Source organism: Lithobates pipiens, unplaced genomic scaffold (genome assembly GCF_037356315.1).
Source record: "Lithobates pipiens isolate NorthernLeopardFrog02 unplaced genomic scaffold, aLitPip1_a1.2 Scaffold_18, whole genome shotgun sequence".
Lineage (NCBI taxonomy): Eukaryota > Metazoa > Chordata > Amphibia > Anura > Ranidae > Lithobates > Lithobates pipiens.
Genome location: NW_027507758.1, coordinates 372,830,595 through 372,850,599, shown reverse-complemented (window position 1 = coordinate 372,850,599; position 20,005 = coordinate 372,830,595). Strand labels below are relative to the sequence as shown.

Sequence of the window (20,005 nt, the reverse complement as noted above, 5' to 3'; positions counted from 1 at the left end):
TTCTCACAATTAAATGATTCAGATCATCAAACAAATTTTAATATTACAAAAAGATAACCCAAGTAAATCCAAGATGCAGTTTTTAAATTATTATTTCATTTATTAAGGGAAAAAAGCTGTTCAAACCTGCCTGGCCCTGTATGAAAAAGTAATAGCCCCCTCACATGCTGAATCATGAATGAACTGTGATTACGGTAACCACAAGTTTTTGAAAAGCTGAGTTAAATTTCACTTGCCACACCCAGGCCGGATTACTGCCAGACCTGTTGAATCAAGAAATCACATAAATAGAAGCTGTCTGGCAAAGTGAAGCACACTAACAGATCACAAAAAGCCACACATCATGCCACACTCTAAAAAAAAACAAGAACAGATTAGAAACAAAGTAATTTACATGTATAGGTCTAGGGAGGGTTTCAAAGCCATTTTCTAAGGCTTTGGAAATCCAGTGAACCCTGGGAGAGCCATTATCCACAAATGGATATAACTTGGAACAGTGGTGAACCTTCCCAGGAGCAGCCGGCCTACAGAAATTACTCCAAGAGCATGATGACGATTCATCCAGGAGGTCATAAAAGAACCCAGAACTACATCTAAAGAACTGCAGGCCTCACTTGCCTCAGGTAAGATCAGTGTTCATGATTCAACAATAAGAAAGAGACATGGGAGAGTTCCAAGGCCAAAGCCAAAGCCACTGCTGACCAAAAACAACACAAAGGCTCATCTCACATTTACAAAAAAACATCTTGATTATTCCCAAGACTTTTAGGCAAATATTCTGTGGACTGATGAGACAAAAAAAGTGTCCTGTTACATCTGGCATAAAACTAATACATATTATAAAACGAAAAATCAATCAGCGCTAAACACAATAAAATAAGTGAAAAAGTGAAAAAATTGCAGCTAGAATACTATAGGTCAAAATACCAAATCCCACATTACAAAGTAAAAGTAACAGTACAGCACAAATATATAGTATAAATGATTAAATAACACTCAATTTGGTATAGTGCATAAAACACAAAAGTCCATAAGTGAGAAAAAACAGGTGTAGTAATCAGGAAGAGTCCGCTTGTGCAGTGTGTCTTCAATCAATGTAACAAGTGATGATGTGATCCCTTCACCAATGAGCAAGATGGACTCTCACCTCAAATAATGGACCCCTGATATATCAGACAGGTCAGAAAACGCATGTTCCCATCAAGGGTAAATCACAGAATTCAGCAGACATAACGGGAGTACTCCAAGACAAAATCCTTCTCCATGTCATCAAATCAGTATGATTCCATATATAAACATAAAGAACAAACAAAATCTAGTGCTCTCCGTTGATACGAATTTATTAAAAAACAGTAGTAAGAAAGGTACACTCACATTCAGAAGCACTGATCTCCAGTGCCGAGTGCTGAGCATGAAAACAAATACAACCCAAAATCCATGCACGGATCAGTGTAACAGCTTGCGGATGACGTCACGGCTTAGGTCATGTGGTCCGTACGCGTTGTGTCCCCGAAAGTAGGCGGGACTTCATCATCGGCGACGGCGTGACAACGGACAGCCGCTTTTAAGCCAGTACACTGATAGTGAACCAATGGGAAAGAAGATTATGCGCAAGACAGGTACCCGGGGACACACGCATCAAGCGTGACCCCGGAAGCCAGATATACGCCCAATAATATTATAAGAGAGAGAGGAAATATATTAAAAAACAAAGGAAATATATTAAGAAACAATATGAGAGAGAAACAGAGGAATGTGCGCAAATTGTGCCATTTCAGTGGCAATATACACTACACCTCTAGTTGCCCTCAAATAGAGCATATGGAAAAACAAAAAATAATTAAAAAGACATATATTAAATTGCCAGAAAATGCCAAAAGACAATCATGCAGTATTTAGCACTGAAGTGGGGACACATATGTGTCTCTCAACTCATCAGTGCAACACTGCTGGCATAAAATATAAACCACATAGCCGCTGACGCCATCAACAAGCAACACTGATCCGTGCATGGGGAAAGAACAATAAATGCAAAAAATGAACAAAAGAAGAAAATATAGAAGGAACAGAACAATATTATAACAATGAAAAATAACATAAAAATGAAAAATAAAAAATAAAAATAAAATGAAACATAAATAAAAATAAAAATAAAATTAAATAACAATAAAAATAAAAATATAAAAATAAATAATAAACATGAAAAATTAAAAAAAAGGTAAAAGTACAATTAAAAAATGTTAATTGCATTTTTAATTGTACTTTTACCTTTTTTTTAATTTTTCATGTTTATTATTTATTTTTATATTTTTATTGTTATTTAATTTTATTTTTTATTTCTATTTGTATTTTTATTTTTATTTATTTATGTTTCATTTTATTTTTATTTTTTATTTTTCATTTTTATGTTATTTTTCATTGTTATAATATTGTTCTGTTCCTTCTATATTTTCTTCTTTTGTTAATTTTTTGCATTTATTGTTCTTTCCCCATGCACGGATCAGTGTTGCTTGTTGATGGCGTCAGCGGCTATGTGGTTTATATTTTATGCCAGCAGTGTTGCACTGATGAGTTGAGAGACACATATGTGTCCCCACTTCAGTGCTAAATACTGCATGATTGTCTTTTGGCATTTTCTGGCAATTTAATATATGTCTTTTTAATTATTTTTTGTTTTTCCATATGCTCTATTTGAGGGCAACTAGAGGTGTAGTGTATATTGCCACTGAAATGGCACAATTTGCGCACATTCCTCTGTTTCTCTCTCATATTGTTTTTTAATATATTTCCTTTGTTTTTTAATATATTTCCTCTCTCTCTTATAATATTATTGGGCGTATATCTGGCTTCCGGGGTCACGCTTGATGCGTGTGTCCCGGGTACCTGTCTTGCGCATAATCTTCTTTCCCATTGGTTCACTATCAGTGTACTGGCTTAAAAGCGGCTGTCCGTTGTCACGCCGTCGCCGCTGATGAAGTCCTGCCTACTTTCGGGGACGCAACGCGTACCGACCACGTGACCTAAGCCGTGACGTCATCCGCAAGCTGTTACACTGATCCGTGCATGGATTTTGGGTTGTATTTGTTTTCATGCTCAGCACTCGGCACTGGAGATCAGTGCTTCTGAATGTAAGTGTACCTTTCTTACTACTGTTTTTAATAAATTCGTATCAACGGAGAGCACTAGATTTTGTTTGTTCTTTATGTTTATATATGGAATCATACTGATTTGATGACATGGAGAAGGATTTTGTCTTGGAGTACTCCCGTTATGTCTGCTGAATTCTGTGATTTACCCTTGATGGGAACATGCGTTTTCTGACCTGTCTGATATATCAGGGGTCCATTATTTGAGGTGAGAGTCCATCTTGCTCATTGGTGAAGGGATCACATCATCACTTGTTACATTGATTGAAGACACACTGCACAAGCGGACTCTTCCTGATTACTACACCTGTTTTTTCTCACTTATGGACTTTTGCGTTTTATGCACTATACCAAATTGAGTGTTATTTAATCATTTATACTATATATTTGCGCTGTACTGTTACTTTTACATAAAACTAATACAGCATTTCATAACAAGATCATACCAACAGTCAGACATGGTGGTGGAAGCGTGATGGTCTGGGGCTGCTTTGCAGCTTCAGGACCTGAACGACTTACCATAATTGATGGAACCATGAATTCTGAGCTCTACCAGAAAAACCTAAAGGAGAATGTCCGGCCATCAGTTCGTGACCTCAAGCTCAAGTGCACTTGTGTTTCGGACAATGATCCGAAATACAACAGCAAGTCCACCTCCAAATGGTTCAAACAAAACAAAATTTAGGTTTTGGAGTGGCATAGTCAAAGCCGGACTTAAATCCAGTTGAGATACTGTATCATGACCTTACACAGGCCGTTCATGCTGGAAAACCTTCCAATGTGGCTGAATTAACCACTTCTGGACCGCCGAATGCCAATCACTTTGAGGACGGATATCGTTCTTATAGCAGCAGCTAGCTGCCATAATCCCGGTATCCCCGTGTTTGGCCGGCAGTCCGGTACAAGATAAAAGTGGTCTCTGTGGCGGATTCGCCGCAATATCACTTTTATCAGTGGCGGGAGAGGGGCCCCCATCCAGTGCCCTCCGCCACTTACCGGAGCCATCGGTAACGGCGGAGGCGATCCGATCCTTCTTCTGGCTGTGCATGGAGACGAGTGAGGGGAAGATGGCCCCCACCAATCTCCATGACACTGCAGGGCGGAAGCGACGTCAAAACATCACTTCTGCCCATAGCTCTTAAAGGGCCATTTTTTTTTATTGCATTTTAGTGTAAATATGAGATCTGAGGTCTTTTTGACCCCAGATCTCATATTTAAGAGGTCCTGTCATGCTTTTTTCTATCACAAGGGAATGGATGTTTACATTCCTTGTAATAGGAATAAAAGTGACACAATTTTTTATTTTTTTTTTAAACCGTGTAAAAATAAAAAGGTAAAAGAAATAAGATTTTTTTTTTAAATGCGCCCTTTCCCGCCAAACTTGTATGCAGAAGTGAACACATACTTAAGTAGCGCTTGCATATGAAAATGGTGTTCAAACCACACATGCGAGGTACAGCCATGACCGGTAGAGCAAGAGGAATAATTCTAGCTCTAGACCTCCTCTGTAACATAAAACATGCAACCTGTAGTATTTTTTAAATGTCGATTATGGAGATTTTTAAGGGTAAAAGTTTGTCACCATTCCACGAGCGGGCGCAATTTTGAAGCGTGACATGTTGGGTATCAATTTACTCGGCGTAACATTATCTTTCATAATATAAAAAAAATTGGGCTTACTTTACTGTTTTCTTATTTTTTAATTAAAAAAAGTGTATTTAAAAAAAAAAAAAAGTAAACTTGATAGACCGCTGCACAAATACGGTGTGACAAAGTATTGCAACGTTAGAATTTTTTTTTAATAATTTTAGGGGGTTCTAAGTAATTTTCTAGCAAAAAAAATAAAAATGTTTATAACTTGTAAACAACACATCTAAAAAAGAGGCACGGTCCTTAAGTGGTTAAAACAGTTCTGCAAAGAAGAGTGGGCCAAAATTGCTCCACAGCAATGTTAAAGACTCATTGCCTGTTATCGCAAACGCTTAATTGCAGTTGTTGCCACCAAGGGTGGCACAACCAGTTATTAGGTTTGGGGGGCAATTACTTTTTCACATAAAGCCAGGCAGGTTTTGACAGCTTTTTTGCCTTAATAAATGAAACCATCATTTAAAAACTGCATTGTGTATTTACTTGAGTTATCTTTGTGTAATAATAATTTTTTCTTGATGATCTGAGTCATTTAAGTGTGACAAATATGCAAAAATTAGAGAGGGGGGCAAATACTTTTTCACACAACTGTACATGTAATGCAAGGATTCCTCCATTCACAATGATCGATGTGAAGAAATCTCTGCCAGAAAAAAAAATGAAAAAAGTATATGTTGCGCATAGGAGCTACCGCTACCTGACCAACCAACACTCCTAATGCTGGGCATACATGTTATTTTTTTTTTTAAACAGTGGGTGGGGAAATCTCCCCCTGCAGCGCTGCAGGCACTAACATATGTATTCTGCAAGCAGTCATAATACAGTCTGATGCTGTGATAACACACAGATCAGTGCTACAGCTGATTCCTGCACAGCAAACAGCAACAGTTAACAATAACACAGTAACAATTTAACATTAACTCAATAAAACAACTTTTTTTGTAACTTAAAGGAGAAGTATAACCAAAGATTTTTTTGGCCATACTTCTCCTATCCTGTTGCAACTGAGCATAATTATATGTTTGTAGCAACATGGGGACAGACACACCTGGTTTTAGCAGGGGCCTCTTTACCATTCTCCAAGCTATCTGTCAGGGTGTGGCTGCTTTCTACAGATTTGTATTCTAAGCCTGATTATGACAGTGAGACCTCCCCTTCCCTCTTATCTGTCATGCTCAGAATCCTGTACATCTTTCTCATTAGCGTAACTTTATTTTGGACACTAACTTTACAGTTACCTAGTGGCATTTATGTGAAAAAGGGCTACTGGCTAGCAATCAGGGACTGCTTGTACACTAGAAATAAAATGAACTGCTAGTGCTAGCAGAGATCAGGCCTGATCTGGCTAATATTGTGGTTTATTAGAGGTGGAAGTGATCAGAAAAATTATACTAACACTGCACTTGTTGGGGGGGAGCTAAATGCAACTGCTGGCAATGATCACTGGGGCTGATCCTGCTAACACTGCAACTTTAGGGACACTATACTACTGTGGGCACTAATATAGTTCTGACCGTGACCAGGAGATGGACCCAGACAGACACTATACCAGCGTCACCCCTCCATCCATGCATCCGGCCCCCTAATCTACATGCAGGGCATCGGATGCATAGATTCCAATAGGGGGGTTTGAAGCATGTGAGTAGAGCCAAAGGCTCTAATAGGCATTAAAAAAGGGTGGGCTTGTGGCGCAGGGCAAAATATACCAATGGCCGCCACTGCACTATACTAGTAATGACAGTGATCAGTGACATACTGTGACTGTGAGACCCCTTTCACACTGGGGCAATTTTCAGGCGCTTTAGCGTTAAAAAAAAGCGCCTGAAAGAAGCCTCATCTGCAATCCTAATGTGAAAGCCCGAGTGCTTTCACACTGAGGCGCTGTGCTGGCAGGGTTTTAAAAAGTCCTGTGGCAGCACTGCAAAGAAGCTGCTTGCAGGACTTTTTTTTAACACTGACACTGGATGGGAGGGATACTGACCGGACTTTCTGCCAGACTAGGTCTGACGGTCTTCTCGACTGACTTTTGGCGGAGTCCTGACAGACTTCCGGATGAACGGATTTGGCCACACACAATCACACCAAAGTCTGACGGATTTGAACGTGATGATAAACGACTGGACTAGAATAAGGAAGTTCATAGCCAGTAGCCAATATCTGCCCTAGCGTTGGTTTTCATCCATTGGACTAGCATACAGACGAGTGGATTTCTCCATAGGAACTGGGTCCGATGGAGTTCCGGCAGAAAAATTTGAAACATGTTCTATTTCTAAAGTCCATCAGATGTTTGGACAGTAAAGGTCCGATGAAGCCCACACACGATCGAATTGTCCGACGGATTCGTTCCGTCGGACCTTTGCTGTCAATAAGTCCGGTTGGGTGTACACAGCATAATAGATGAGTGATAACACTGTATGCAGCAAGTAAAGAGAAATCTCATCAATGGGGCACAGCTGGCATTAAAAACAAATCTGGCAGGGGCTATATCTCTCTCTTTCTATATCCAAAATGAAAAAAAAAAATTTTTGTATTCAGTTCTACTTTAATCCTTCCAGTCTATTAAGCCGCACCCACTGTGGGCAGCACAGGTCTCCCTCGCACTAAGGTGCCTCTGTCATGAGGTGAGGTATGGCATTTCCCGTTAGTGGTAGTGAAGTGGCCCAATTGTAGTGAATGACCCACCTGCTATGCCTGCCTCTCGTCCCTCACCCCCGTCTTTTTTGGCACTTGCGGCGCTCACTCACACGTACGCTGAAACGTATTACCTGACTGGCACCCCGTACAGCACAAAGCGTCAAACAGTATCCATGGATACAAGGCTCCGCCCCAGGGGTCCTCGGAGTATTCCGGACACTTAAACGCCTGTCTCATGACATAGACCTTTCTCTCTTTTTTTTTTTTTCTATTTTTCATTCCAAGCACTATTTTTCTTTCGGCGAATCCCCGTTAACATTCCTGCCCAGTTCTTTTTCCTCCACTGTGTACAGTTCGTACAGGCATCCCTAGGGATACCTCACGTACAGCGCGCTTCTAATTTCCCAGCGTGCCGCGCTCCGGCCCCTTCCTTTTCCTCCATCTTGGAATCCAGTGCGGGTGAGAGGAAACTGGGTCTGTTTCTGAGGGGGGAATCAATGGTCAATCGCTAGTTTCTTTGCGTAGTAACGGCGAGGGGACGGGGCGCCTCCTCAGGGTCATCGATAAAGGTGTATATGCGGGGTGTGTGTGTCGGGATGGCCGAGATACAAGGCGGATTGTACGGCCCCGGGTGTCGGCGGACGTGTCTGTCTGAGGTGTTGGTGTAATGCTGTGTGTGCGGCCTGTGTGCTGGAGCCTTGTGTCTCCTATAGTCGGCCACAGCCTGCTCTTCCTGACGGGACGGCTCGCACAAGTTTGCTCCTGTATGCTTCGTATTGTGTTCAATAAAGTTTTGTTGTTAGATTTCAAACGGCAATTCATACTTCATGCTTATTATTGTCCCCACATGAAAGGGATGTGTTCGGGTGTCATGTACGTACCATAGGACATCTGTGCATGCATAGGCTCCTTTTTTTATCTGTTGTGGTCTCAGTAGAGCAACCTGCGTTCAGTTTGCTCTTCAGAGAACATTTGACAAGTGGCAATGAAGTGTATCTCCTCATCGCTCCCTGCTTTAACCCCTTGATTGCTGCACTAGCATGCTCCAACCACATTCATTGCACTTGATGGCAAGAGGGGGTATGATTCCTGCCAGAAAGCATCATGGGTGCAGCATGTGTACACCCTGGCCTCTGCAGCTAAAGGGGTATTTGTTGGGGGGTGGTAAAAAGCACAGCTCAACACAGGAACCCTGGAAATAATTCCCCAAGTCCCATCATGCCGCTGGGTGTCATGCTTGTGGCTGTCAGTCTTGCAATGCCTCATGGTTCTTGTAGTTCTGCAACAGCTGCAGGTCCGATAATTGCATATCTCTGCTCTAGAGGATCCCTAGTTGATAAACTCCAATGTAAAGTGTCATCATTTCCAGTGTGATTTAAAACATCCTAGTGATATGTAAGCCTTGACTGACTTTTTTTTTTTTTTCTTTTCCCCTCTTCCAGTTGTGTCTGCATCTGGACATTGACAGTACAAAATGTCTGGCAGGTATGTACAGGAGGATATTTGGGGCTTTGGGTTATGTGTATAACCACATTTGTACTAATGTCATTTCCATCGTTTTAGATTGTGGTGTAAAGCAACCTTTGCTGGCTACAAGAGAGGCCTCCGAAATCAGCGGGAACACACAGCCCTGCTGAAAATCGAAGGGGTCTATGCTCGGGATGAGACAGACTTCTACTTGGGCAAGAGATGCGCCTATGTATACAAAGCAAAAAAGTGAGTATTTTTCACCTGCAGGACACAATTCTAAGCTAACAGTGTCAGGTTGGTTTAAAACTGGAGAGTGTAAAATCTGGTGCAGCTCTGCATAGAAACAAATCATCTCCCAGTGTTTGTTTTTTTTGTGTTTTCAAACCTAATTGAACAGGCTGGTTAGAATTTGGGTATCATGCAGAGCTGCACCAGATTTTGTACGCTCTAGTTTTAGTAAATCAACCCCACTTTGTGTGCTGAATTGTCTCTGCAGTAACAGTCCTAATTGGTTATAAAGAATGTTTTGTAAAACACCTCCAACTTGATTGTTCTCTGCTAAATAATCACATGTCTGCATGATTAGCCTCCTTGGTTTTTATTGATTTGTTTGGCTTTTGCAAGAACAAATTATGCTAGTTTTTAAAGTTGTAGTAATGCCTTCTCTGGTGCCCCCACAGCAAGCTGCTGTGGGGACACCCAGCAGTCGAGCTCCCAAACCACTGATTTGTGTATCCATACACACACGGCGCTGCAGCTCAGCCCCCAGCGTCTCCTGATTGGCTCACTGGCTGAGATTGACAGCTGCTGCCAAAAGCCAATCAGGATTGAAAATTGGGGGGTGGCGCTGCTGCACAGAGGTTTTTTTACGTTCATATAATATGTGAAGTTAAAAAACCTTGTGCCCTTACAACCACATTAAAATGATTTGGTAACAAAAAGGTGAGTGGAATTTGCTTTATTTGGCTCAAATTTCAGATGATTTGGACTTTTTGATTGAAGTTGGAGATGTAGATGGCCCTGTCAGCACTACCTGGCTCAACAAAATTCGATTGAAACCATGAAGGAGTTGGGTGGTAAATTGTGGACTGGACAGTGACTTCGACCAATCAAATATAGTCACAGTTAAGGTAGTCAGGCAGCTGCATGTGCTAAATAACTTGGCCTGCAAAAGGGATTTCTCCACCCACACAGTTTAGCATGGATGGAGGTGTCAGTTGACTTTCTCTCATTCTGCCCATGGGCTGAACAAGAGAAATCTAGCTGTGTGTGGTTAGCTTTACACACAACATTTATCGTTGTTATTCAGAAAGGTGATAGTGGTTTTAGTGATGTGCAGGGTTGCGACATACCATATAGAATTGGAATGTTTTGAGATTTGCTGCAGTTTGTGTCTTTAGTGTTCTATTACTACAATATTGACTCTCTGGCTTTAACCCTTTTTCACTGCAGTAGTTGTAAGTACTTGGGCATACCTCACATATACCCAGTGAAGTGAACAGCTTCAGATGAAAAGAACAAAACATTACAGCGCACATATGCAAAAATGACATTTACCTCCTGCAAAGCGATTTAAAACACCTGAACATTTAAAAAAAATATGGGGATTTAGTCGCACCATATGGTGCTTAAGCTCACTTACTGCGTCCAAAGTAGCCTATTGTCTGTGGGTCCTACGCTATTCATAGAATGGGAGATCCTGCTTCTCTCAACTTGCAAAAATACACTCTATATGAGAGAACTAAAGGACTCCTATAACACAGGTGGACACTAATATATTATACAGGATTTATATAGCACCAACAGTTTATGTAGTGCTTTACAACTTGAGGGTAGACAGTACAAATACAGTACACTTTAATACAGTAGGAATCAGAGGGCCCTGCTCCTTAGAGCTTACAATCTACTAAGAGGCAATGCTGGGGGAGTGGAGTTCTCCAGCCCAAAAGGGATTTGGTCAGACTCCACACAATAGACAGATTTGGGTGGCTCGCCCTAAAAGATGCATTAAAGATGGTGCAGCCATAAGACCATACATACAGAACAAAATATTACAGCGCACACGTGCAAAAATGACACTTACCTCCCGCAAGGCTATTTACTGCAAGGCTACTATATAGCCTTGCAGGAGGTAAATGTCATTTTTGCATGTGTGCGTTGTAATATTTTGTTCTGTTTGTATGGTCTTAAGGCTGCACCATCTTTAATGCATCTTTTAGGGTGTGTGTTTTTTTTTTTTTTTTTTTTTTTTTTTTCTGTAAGTGATCACATTCTCTAGGTTCTCGGTTGCATTGGAGCTGGGGAAGGAGAAACAGCACTACACTGAGCTTCAGTTTTTATTAGGAAAGCAGAGGGACTGTCAGGAACACGGGGATTTCACACAAAGGAAGCAATACAAAGAGGACAGGCTAATTTTATTTTATTTTTTTCATAGAAGTCTGTGGTACCACAGGCACATCAGGAATATGAAATGTTGGGGTTACATATTCTGTAAAGGAGTAGAGCTTATTTGCTTAGCTCAGTGAAACTGTTCACTTTGAATACCCAATCATGTGCAGTAGAAATAAAGACTATTGCTTGCTGATTGAGAAACATAAATTTAGCACATTTACATAGCCAAGTACGGTAAATATTCACTTTCAGACCACTGACTTTAAACCTTAAGTGTTACTGTCACAGCTAAATTAAGTATTTTTATTTACATGAGCCCAGTTTGATAGTTGTAAAGAAAGTGTTGCAATTAGAATGCATGGAACTTGGATGAGGAAGGATGGATAATTGTTGTGATTGTTTAATCTTTGGATTAAACCCCCCCAATCGCAAGGCTTTTATTGCTCAAGAAAAATAAAGCAAAATCAAACAAAATAGTACATCACACTTCAATCTGGCACTGAGAAATTTGTTACACAAACATCAGTCATATCTTTCACTAAACAGGTGACATTAAGCATTTATTGCTTGGCACATAGTGTTAAATTCCGTTTATCGAGATACTGCGAACCCTTGTCATTGTAATGGCAGCCATATCATTCCTGTTTTTCCTTATAATGTTACATATTACACAGGCATTTATTTCTTCGGGCACCCACTATTTCTATGGGCATCTAAGCAGCCTCATCTGTACCAGTTCTCTGGGACTAATTCCTGATGTGTCAAGCTATGCAGCCCATAGTCTGTCCAATTTCCCTGGATTCCCCCATGTTGGTGTATATATATTTTTCCAGCATAAGGGTATTACGCATGTGCTGAACCCAGTATTTAACCAAAGGCAGAATGGCAGATTTCCAGCTCATAAGTATCATTTTCCTAGCTTGGAATATGGCCCTGGCGAAAGTCATTCTTGTCACCTCCTTTGGGATTACCCCTTTTGGTACACGTAGAAGGCAACAAAGTGGATCAAGAGGGACACTGGTTTGCAATACCTGTTTAAGCATGGCCAGGACCCCCCTCCAATATCTGAAATTTGGGGGAACGACACCTGGCACTATTTTACACTTTCCACACAGCGAGTTGGGTAGTTTGCCCATTTTATGTCGTTTTACTGGGATATGGTGTGCTCTCAATAGGATATACAAGTGGGACACTTTTTTGCGTTATGCGAGCAAGTGCTGACAGCTTTAAGGGCCTCTTCCCATTGCTCTCCTGTAATGGGGCCCAAGTCTGCCTCCCACTGGGCTGCTGCCTTCATAGTGTATGCTCCTAAGATCGCCGATAGGAGCATAAGATAGTACTGGGATATTCTACCCTTTGTGTCCGTTGCAGTATATGGAAAATGGGTGGGTGATTGTACCCATTCCACTGTGGCCCCTTGTGCTTTAACAGCATGTTTTAATTGTAAGTAATAGAATAGCATTCTGGAAGGCAGTGCATACTTAAATTGCAGGTGTGCGAAAGAGAGCAGTCTCCCATGAGACATGCTTGAGGTGAGTTATTCCCAGAGGACGCCACCTGTTGGCGTTTTGCTAATTAGTCATGATTTATTTCCCCAAAGTGGGCTAAAAGCTGTGTACCCTGTTACCCACTACAGTTTGGCCTTTTGCCATACCTTATGAATTGGTGTGTAAGTGGGCATTTGTTTGGGCTGTTTAAACAGCTGTGCTACCAGGCCCTCTGGTATGGACTCCGCCTCTGTGCCAACAAGTAGGAGTTTGACAAACCAGAGGCTTGGGAGCGATGGCTCCAATCAAGTGCTGCAGCTGTGCAGCCAAATAGTACATCCAAGGGTTGGGGTGCCAGACAACCCCCCCCCCCCCCCCCTCCTTTCGGATATTCGTTGCGGAGTCGATCCAAAAACACAAATAAGAGCTTTTTACAGCTTTCTGATCTGCATACTTAACCACTTTCAGACCGGACCATTTTGCTGGTAAATGACCAGAGGTCTTTTTACACTTTGGCACTGCGCTGCTTTAACTGGTAATTGCGCGGTCATGCAATGTTGTACCCAAACAAAATTTGCGTCCTTTTCTTCCCACAAATAGAGCTTTCTTTTGATGGTATTTGATTGCCTCTGCGATTTTTATTTTTTGCGATATAAACGTAAAAAGACCGCAAATTTTGAAAAAAAATGATATTTTCTACTTTTTGTTATTAGAAAAATCCAATAAACTCAATTTTAGTCATACATTTAGGCCAAAATGTATTCAGCCACATGTCTTTGGTAAAAAAAAAGTCAATAATTGTATATTTATTGGTTTGCGCAAAAGTTGTCACATCTACAAACTAAGGTACGTTTTCTGGAATTTACGCAGCTTTTAGTTTACGACTGCCTATCTCATTTCTTGAGGTGCTAAAATGGCAGGGCAGTACAAAACCCCCCCAAATGACCCCATTTTGGAAAGTAGACCCCCTAAGGAAATTGATAAGAGGCATGTTGAGCCCATTGAATATTTTATTTTTTTGCCTCAAGCGATTGAATAATGACAAAAAAAAAAATTTTTTTTTTTTTTTACACAAAGTTGTCACTAAATGATATATTGCTCATGCATGCCATGGGCATATGTGAAATGACACCCCAAAATAAATTCTGCTGCTTCTCCTGAGTACGGGGATACCACATATGTGGGACTTTTTGGGAGCCTAGCCGCGTACGGGGCCCCGAAAACCAAGCACCGCCTTCAGGCTTTCTAAGGGCGTAATTTTTTGATTTCACTCCTCACTACCTATTACAGTTTTGAAGGCCATAAAATGCCAAGATGGCACAAAACCCCCACAAATGACCCCATTTTAGAAAGTAGACACCCCAAGCTATTTGCTGAGAGGCATGTTGAGTCCATGGAATATTTTATATTTTGCCACAAGTTGCGGGAAAATTACAAACTTTTTTTTTTTTTTTTTTTCACAAAGTTGTCACTAAATGATATATTGCTCACGCATGCCATGGGCATATGTGAAATGACACCCCAAAATAAATTCTGCTGCTTCTCCTGAGTATGGGGATACCACATATGTGGGACTTTTTGGGAGCCTAGCCGCGTACGGGGCCCCGAAAACCAAGCACCGCCTTCAGGCTTTCTAAGGGCGTTACAGTTTTGAAGGCCATAAAATGCCAAGATGGCACAAACCCCCCCCCCAAATGACCCCATTTTGGAAAGTAGACACCCCTAAATTTAGGGGTACACTAGTGAGACTAGGTAATAAATGGCGGGTGCCCTGAAACTATAAAAAAATAACTAACCAACCAGCGTCACCTGTAACAGTTATATGGTGATCACTGGTGAAAGGGTTAACTAGGGGGCAATTAGGGGGCTTTATGCGGTAGTATATGGGGGTCCCTGGCGCTATAAAAAGCTGCAGCGAACCTAAATACCTACCTGCCTAACTAGCGTCACCTGTGACACTAATACGGCGATCAGAAAAACGATCGCTTATTAGGCTGGGTTCACACTGGAGCGATGCGGGAACGCCACGAATGCGCGGCGGGTTCCCGCATCGCATGCCTCCCGGCGGCAGTTCACACTGCCCTATGCGAACTGCTGGGAGTGTCAGTGAAATGTTACTGACACCCCCAGATCAGTTCGCATATCGCAGTGCGATCTGCAAACTCGGATCGCATGGTGTGAACACCCATGCGATCCGATTCTGCTGCGGGCCAAAAAAAGGGTCCCGTGCGAATTTGCGGCGGGTGCGGCGAATGGCTGAACTCGAATCGCACAGAGATCGGATGTGATTTGCAGTGCGGTGCGAATCACATCCGTTCTCATAAACCGCTGCAATGTGAACCCAGCCTTAGTGACACTGGCGACGGGGGGTGATCACGGGGTTAAACCTTTATTGGGGGGGTTAGGGGGGTACCTTAGAACTAAAGGGGGCTAACCCTAACTGCCCTAACAGTTATTAGTCACAAATGACACCCGCCGGGTGATCAGGGGGTTAAACCTTTATTAGGTAATAAATGGCGGGTGCCCTGAAACTATAAAAAAATAACTAACCAACCAGCGTCACCTGTAACAGTTATATGGTGATCACTGGTGAAAGGGTTAACTAGGGGGCAATCAGGGGGCTTTATGCGGTAGTATATGGGGGTCCCTGGCGCTATAAAAAGCTGCGGCGAACCTAAATACCTACCTGCCTAACTAGCGTCACCTGTGACACTAATACGGCGATCAGAAAAATGATCGCTTATTAGGCTGGGTTCACACTGGAGCGATGCGGAAACGCCGCGAATCCGCGGCGGGTTCCCGCATCGCATGCCTCCCGGCGGCAGTTCACACTGCCCTATGCGAACTGCTGGGAGTGTCAGTGAAATGTTACTGACACCCCCAGATCAGTTCGCATATCGCAGTGCGATCTGCAAACTCGGATCGCATGGTGTGAACACCCATGCGATCCGATTCTGCTGCGGGCCAAAAAAAGGGTCCCGTGCGAATTTGCGGCGGGTGCGGCGAATGGCTGAACTCGAATCGCACAGAGATCGGATGTGATTTGCACTGCAGTGCGGTGCGAATCACATTCGTTCTCATAAACCGCTGCAATGTGAACCCAGCCTTAGTGACACTGGCGACGGGGGGTGATCACGGGGTTAAACCTTTATTGGGGGGGTTAGGGGGGTACATTAGAACTAAAGGGGGCTAACTCTAACTGCCCTAACAGTTATTACAGTCACAAATGACACCAATGCAAAAAAAAAAAAAAAAAAAATGACATTGGTGTCACTGTGACTGGGGGGCAGGGGTAATTGGGGGGGGTGATCGGGGGGTAAAGGGGGGGTGTGAGTGTGCCTGGCATGTTCTACTGTGTGTGTGAGTGTGTTGGTGCAACTTACTGATCCGCTCTCCTCCGTGTCGGAACGAAAAATACCGACACGGAGGAGAGAATACATCACTTCCTCTCCTGTGTTTACATTACAGGAGAGGAAGTGATGTCACCGGGGATTTCTATTCGTCGGGAGCGATCGCGAGGGGGTGGCCATGAATGAATGGCCGTCCCCTCGTCCGGGATCGCTCCCGTACGAATACCGACCGCCGCAGGCACCGGGCGGGGGCCCGATCGGGCCCCCGACCCGCGGGAGGCAAGGGACGTACATGTATGTCCTTATGCCTGCCCGTGCCATTGTACCGACGTACATCGGCGTGCGGCGGTCGGCAACTGGTTAATTTGTAGCGTATTGGAGCCAGTCAGCTAGCATTTTCAGGTCAGCAATTGCACAACCTTGCTCCCCACATTTCTTATAACCAGGTTGAGTTGCCTACATTGGATTTCTGTAGACATGACATGGGAGATATTTTTCACTATTTGAATGTGTCCAGGCACCCCCCACTCCACCATAAAGCAACCAGTGCAGACTTGTTTTCAGCTGTCCATTTTCACTCTGCTACTTTTAACTGTCTTGGCGCTTGCATGCCTTTGCTATAAAAGTGAGTGAAAGATGTGCAAGCAATCAAGCCAATATCTTATGTGTTTTCTTTATTGCTACATAAGCTAACTTTCGTTTATTTTTTAGTAACACAGTGACCCCAGGCGGTAAACCTAATAAAACTCGTGTGATCTGGGGGAAGGTGACCAGAGCTCATGGCAACAGTGGCATGGTCCGTGCGAAGTTCCGCTCCAACTTGCCTGCCAAAGCCATTGGACAAAGAATCCGTGTGGTGAGTTACGGAAATCCCAAGTTTTGGAGGTTACATGACATTATTTTTCATGGTGTATTGTGCTTTATTTTACAAACTTTATAACTTCTTAAACTGTTAAAGGAGCTCCAGTCATATCTTTTTTGTTAAAAGGTCAGCAGCTACAAAAACTGTGGCTGCTCATTAAATGTACACCTCACCTGTCCCGGAATCTCGCTATGTGCTTACCCGAGCCGTCCCTTCCCTCTGGCTTCTCTTCCCATTGTCTGCGTCTCAACTGTGGGCACCCAGCGCTTGCCGTGTGCCCACTGCGCAAGCCATGTTGTGAATGGTCCCACATTCTTCTGTAACATGTCCCAGGTTACTGTGGGGAGAGGAGCCCAGATAACCTTTCCGCTTTAAGCTGTTATAAGAGGGCAACTCGTATTTGCTGTAAATGGTTTTGCTCAGAGTATAGTATATAATGGCTGAAAAGAGAAGTGCAAATAAAGTTGTCTAATGCAAAAATGATTGCAGAATGTAGTTATCTTTTGTTCTTTGGCTTATGATTGCACATAACAGTGCTAGCAATGCATGGCATGACTGTTTAACCTGCAGCTGGGCCCATGCTGCAAGAATACAGTATTGTGGGCACGCGCACTTTTAAATATGTCTGGCTATATTTCTTCAGATCATTTGGCAAATGCAACCACAAAATCAATGGCCACTTTAATTTTGTTTGGCAAAATTGCCAAGTTCATACATGGTCAATGGTTCTGCAAACTCGCTATTTTACTGAAATGAATTTGATTTACTAGACCTTCATGGATGCAATGTAAATCTTGATTAGAATTTTATAATCTTATTTGGATTGCAAAAAGTAGTGAACACCAGTGTGGCCAGCTTGGCCCAAACAAACTATGACCCTCACTAACTTGTGAGGCTGCTGCGTGCGCTGTAGCTAAGGCTACATACAGCATACTGCACTGTTCTGGGTTCAAGCTGAGACTTCCTGTCTCATACCAAGAACACAGTCTGGTGCTCAGCCATACAATGAAAGCAATTGAATTCTAGCAGCAAATACAAAGCTTGCTCTGGCTGAGTCAGGTTGTGACATCAGCCTGCCTCTCTGACTGCCAAGCAGAGCAAGGTTTGTATTCGTTGCTAGAATACATCACTTTCTCTGAATGGCTGAGGGGCAATCGCTCTATTCTGGGTATGAGATGGGAAGTCTTGGCTTAAACTCAAAACACAGTTCTGTATGCAGCCTGAGCTACATACAGTTTATTCAGCACACCCAGTGGCCTCACATGTTAGTGAGGAACACAGTTTGTTTGGGCTAGCTTGGCCCAAACAAACTAAAGTGTATAAAAAGCTGGCATTCAGCTTTTGAGACTTACCGTACAATGTAAGGATTTGTTTTGAGTGTTTAATGTCTGGTATATGAAGAGACGTTTGGGTTTCCAAAAAACATTTTTATACTCACGTAGGTGGATGCAGCATCGATCCAACACTGCATCTGATCCCCTGCCGTCTGCACTGAGACTTGAGTGCTCAAACACTGCTGATTGCTCAGTTATCCCCTCCAATCTGAGCACAGTGCCAGTGACTTTCAATCACCAGTTTTCTGCACTGCCCCTCCAGCGCTAGGCTGTGGAGAGGGCGGAAGCGGCTGGTTCAGTCTCTCAGTGGCTCACTGAGAGGTTGGGCTATCTGTTGGTTCAGGCTTCTGGGTGGATCCCAACTGTAAAGTTGGAATCGATCCAGCACCTGGATTTGGCTGAGTGATATTAGCAGACAGTGGTCCTTAGCCCACTGTCGGCTGAAAACATGTTACAGAACAAACTCCGCTCCCGTAAACTTTGTGCTTTGCCCATACTCTTCCATTATATTGTTGTCAGTCCCTTAGATATAATAAGAGCTATTAAAGTTAATATTGGCAAGTGACAATCCTTAGAGGAGTTCCCCTTAAAAGTCGGTAGCTGCTGATTGTTTTTTTTTTTTTTTTTATATATATAATTGCACCTGCTCGTTCCCCCCCCCCCCCCCGTTCAGCGGTGCCGGCATTCTAACTGTGGGCACACGGCTGTGGCACCCACTGCGCATGCGCAAGCGGCGCCACGTGTCGCAATTGGCCACGCAGTCATCTGTGACCTGTAACGTGTCCCACATAACTGACAGGAGGGAGGGGTCAGAGCTGAGCCCTTCCTCGCTGTGGGGAAGTGATGTCACCAGCCCAGGCACTGAAGGGGGCAGACTACGAGGGAACCCTAGCAACAGGCATTTAGAGGTAAGTAAAAAAAAAATCTAAATATTTTCTTAGGCATTTTGATGAGGTTTTTTTTTTTTTAATGTGGAACAGCACTTTAAGTAACTGACAGATTTGCACACTATCTTATGTGAAAACTCACCCGGTTTGCCTCCCAGAAAGTCCTAACCTTTTCTTTTCTTTTTTTTAACAGATGATGTACCCTTCAAGGATCTAAATTTCTTAAAATAAAAAGAACAATCTGGATCTCTCATGCTTTGTGAAATTTGTTATTTTATAGGCCGTTATGGACTACAGTATATCTTTTTGGGTGCTGTGGGTATGCCCCACCTTCACATAAGGGGTGGGGCAGATTTTTTACAAATAAGTGAACCTTACATTTTCATGTAAGCTGAACTTTAATGGGGGGGCTAGTTGAACTGTAATAAACAGGTTCTGTGTCCCCATTGGGGAGATTTATTCTAACATACTGTCAGGGACAGGAAGTGATGGGACAGGCACAGTTCCAAATTAACATTTTACTTAGTAGAGAAAAGGAAGATGAGAATATCTTCTACCAATGACCTTGGCACCCTATTAATTGTTCAGTGTCACAATCTCTCTAATACCTGGGGACTGCCCCTGCCCGCCAGAACCACACTGGTCACTGATCAGCTTCTATTTTTCCAGCATGCTTGTTCGACAGAATCAAGACCGGCTGCTGTACACATGTCAGCCCATGTGTACCACCAACCTTAAGGAAATATAAAGTATCACAAAAAGGTACATTGTGATTGTAATACACATGATGACAGACT

At 42.8% G+C, this 20,005-nt stretch overlaps 2 protein-coding genes across 4 annotated transcripts in view; one reads left to right on the top strand and one right to left on the bottom strand.

Annotated features, from left to right (window-relative positions):
- DRC9 (dynein regulatory complex subunit 9) overlaps positions 1-7,694 on the bottom strand; it is a 49,625-nt gene extending 41,931 nt beyond the window's left edge. The window contains exon 1 of one of the 2 annotated variants that reach the window (XM_077487693.1): positions 7,476-7,694. The gene's annotated coding sequence lies outside the window, so the exon portion shown is untranslated. The remainder of the gene's footprint in view (positions 1-7,475) is intronic. The other variant, XM_077487694.1, reaches the window with a different exon arrangement.
- A 90-nt stretch (positions 7,695-7,784) lies between these two features.
- On the top strand, positions 7,785-19,461 carry RPL35A (ribosomal protein L35a). Of its 2 annotated transcripts, none has more exons than XM_077487695.1 (5): positions 7,785-7,886; positions 8,870-8,912; positions 8,991-9,143; positions 16,837-16,981; positions 19,402-19,461. In XM_077487695.1, the coding sequence occupies exons 2-5, from the start codon at positions 8,902-8,904 to the stop codon at positions 19,423-19,425; spliced, it is 333 nt and encodes a 110-aa protein (XP_077343821.1). In that variant the 5' UTR covers positions 7,785-7,886; positions 8,870-8,901; the 3' UTR covers positions 19,426-19,461. The 2 variants fall into 2 exon arrangements, with proteins under 2 accessions (XP_077343821.1, XP_077343822.1); XM_077487696.1 differs by having other exon boundaries at positions 7,830-7,901.
- The last annotated feature ends 544 nt before the right edge of the window (positions 19,462-20,005 follow it).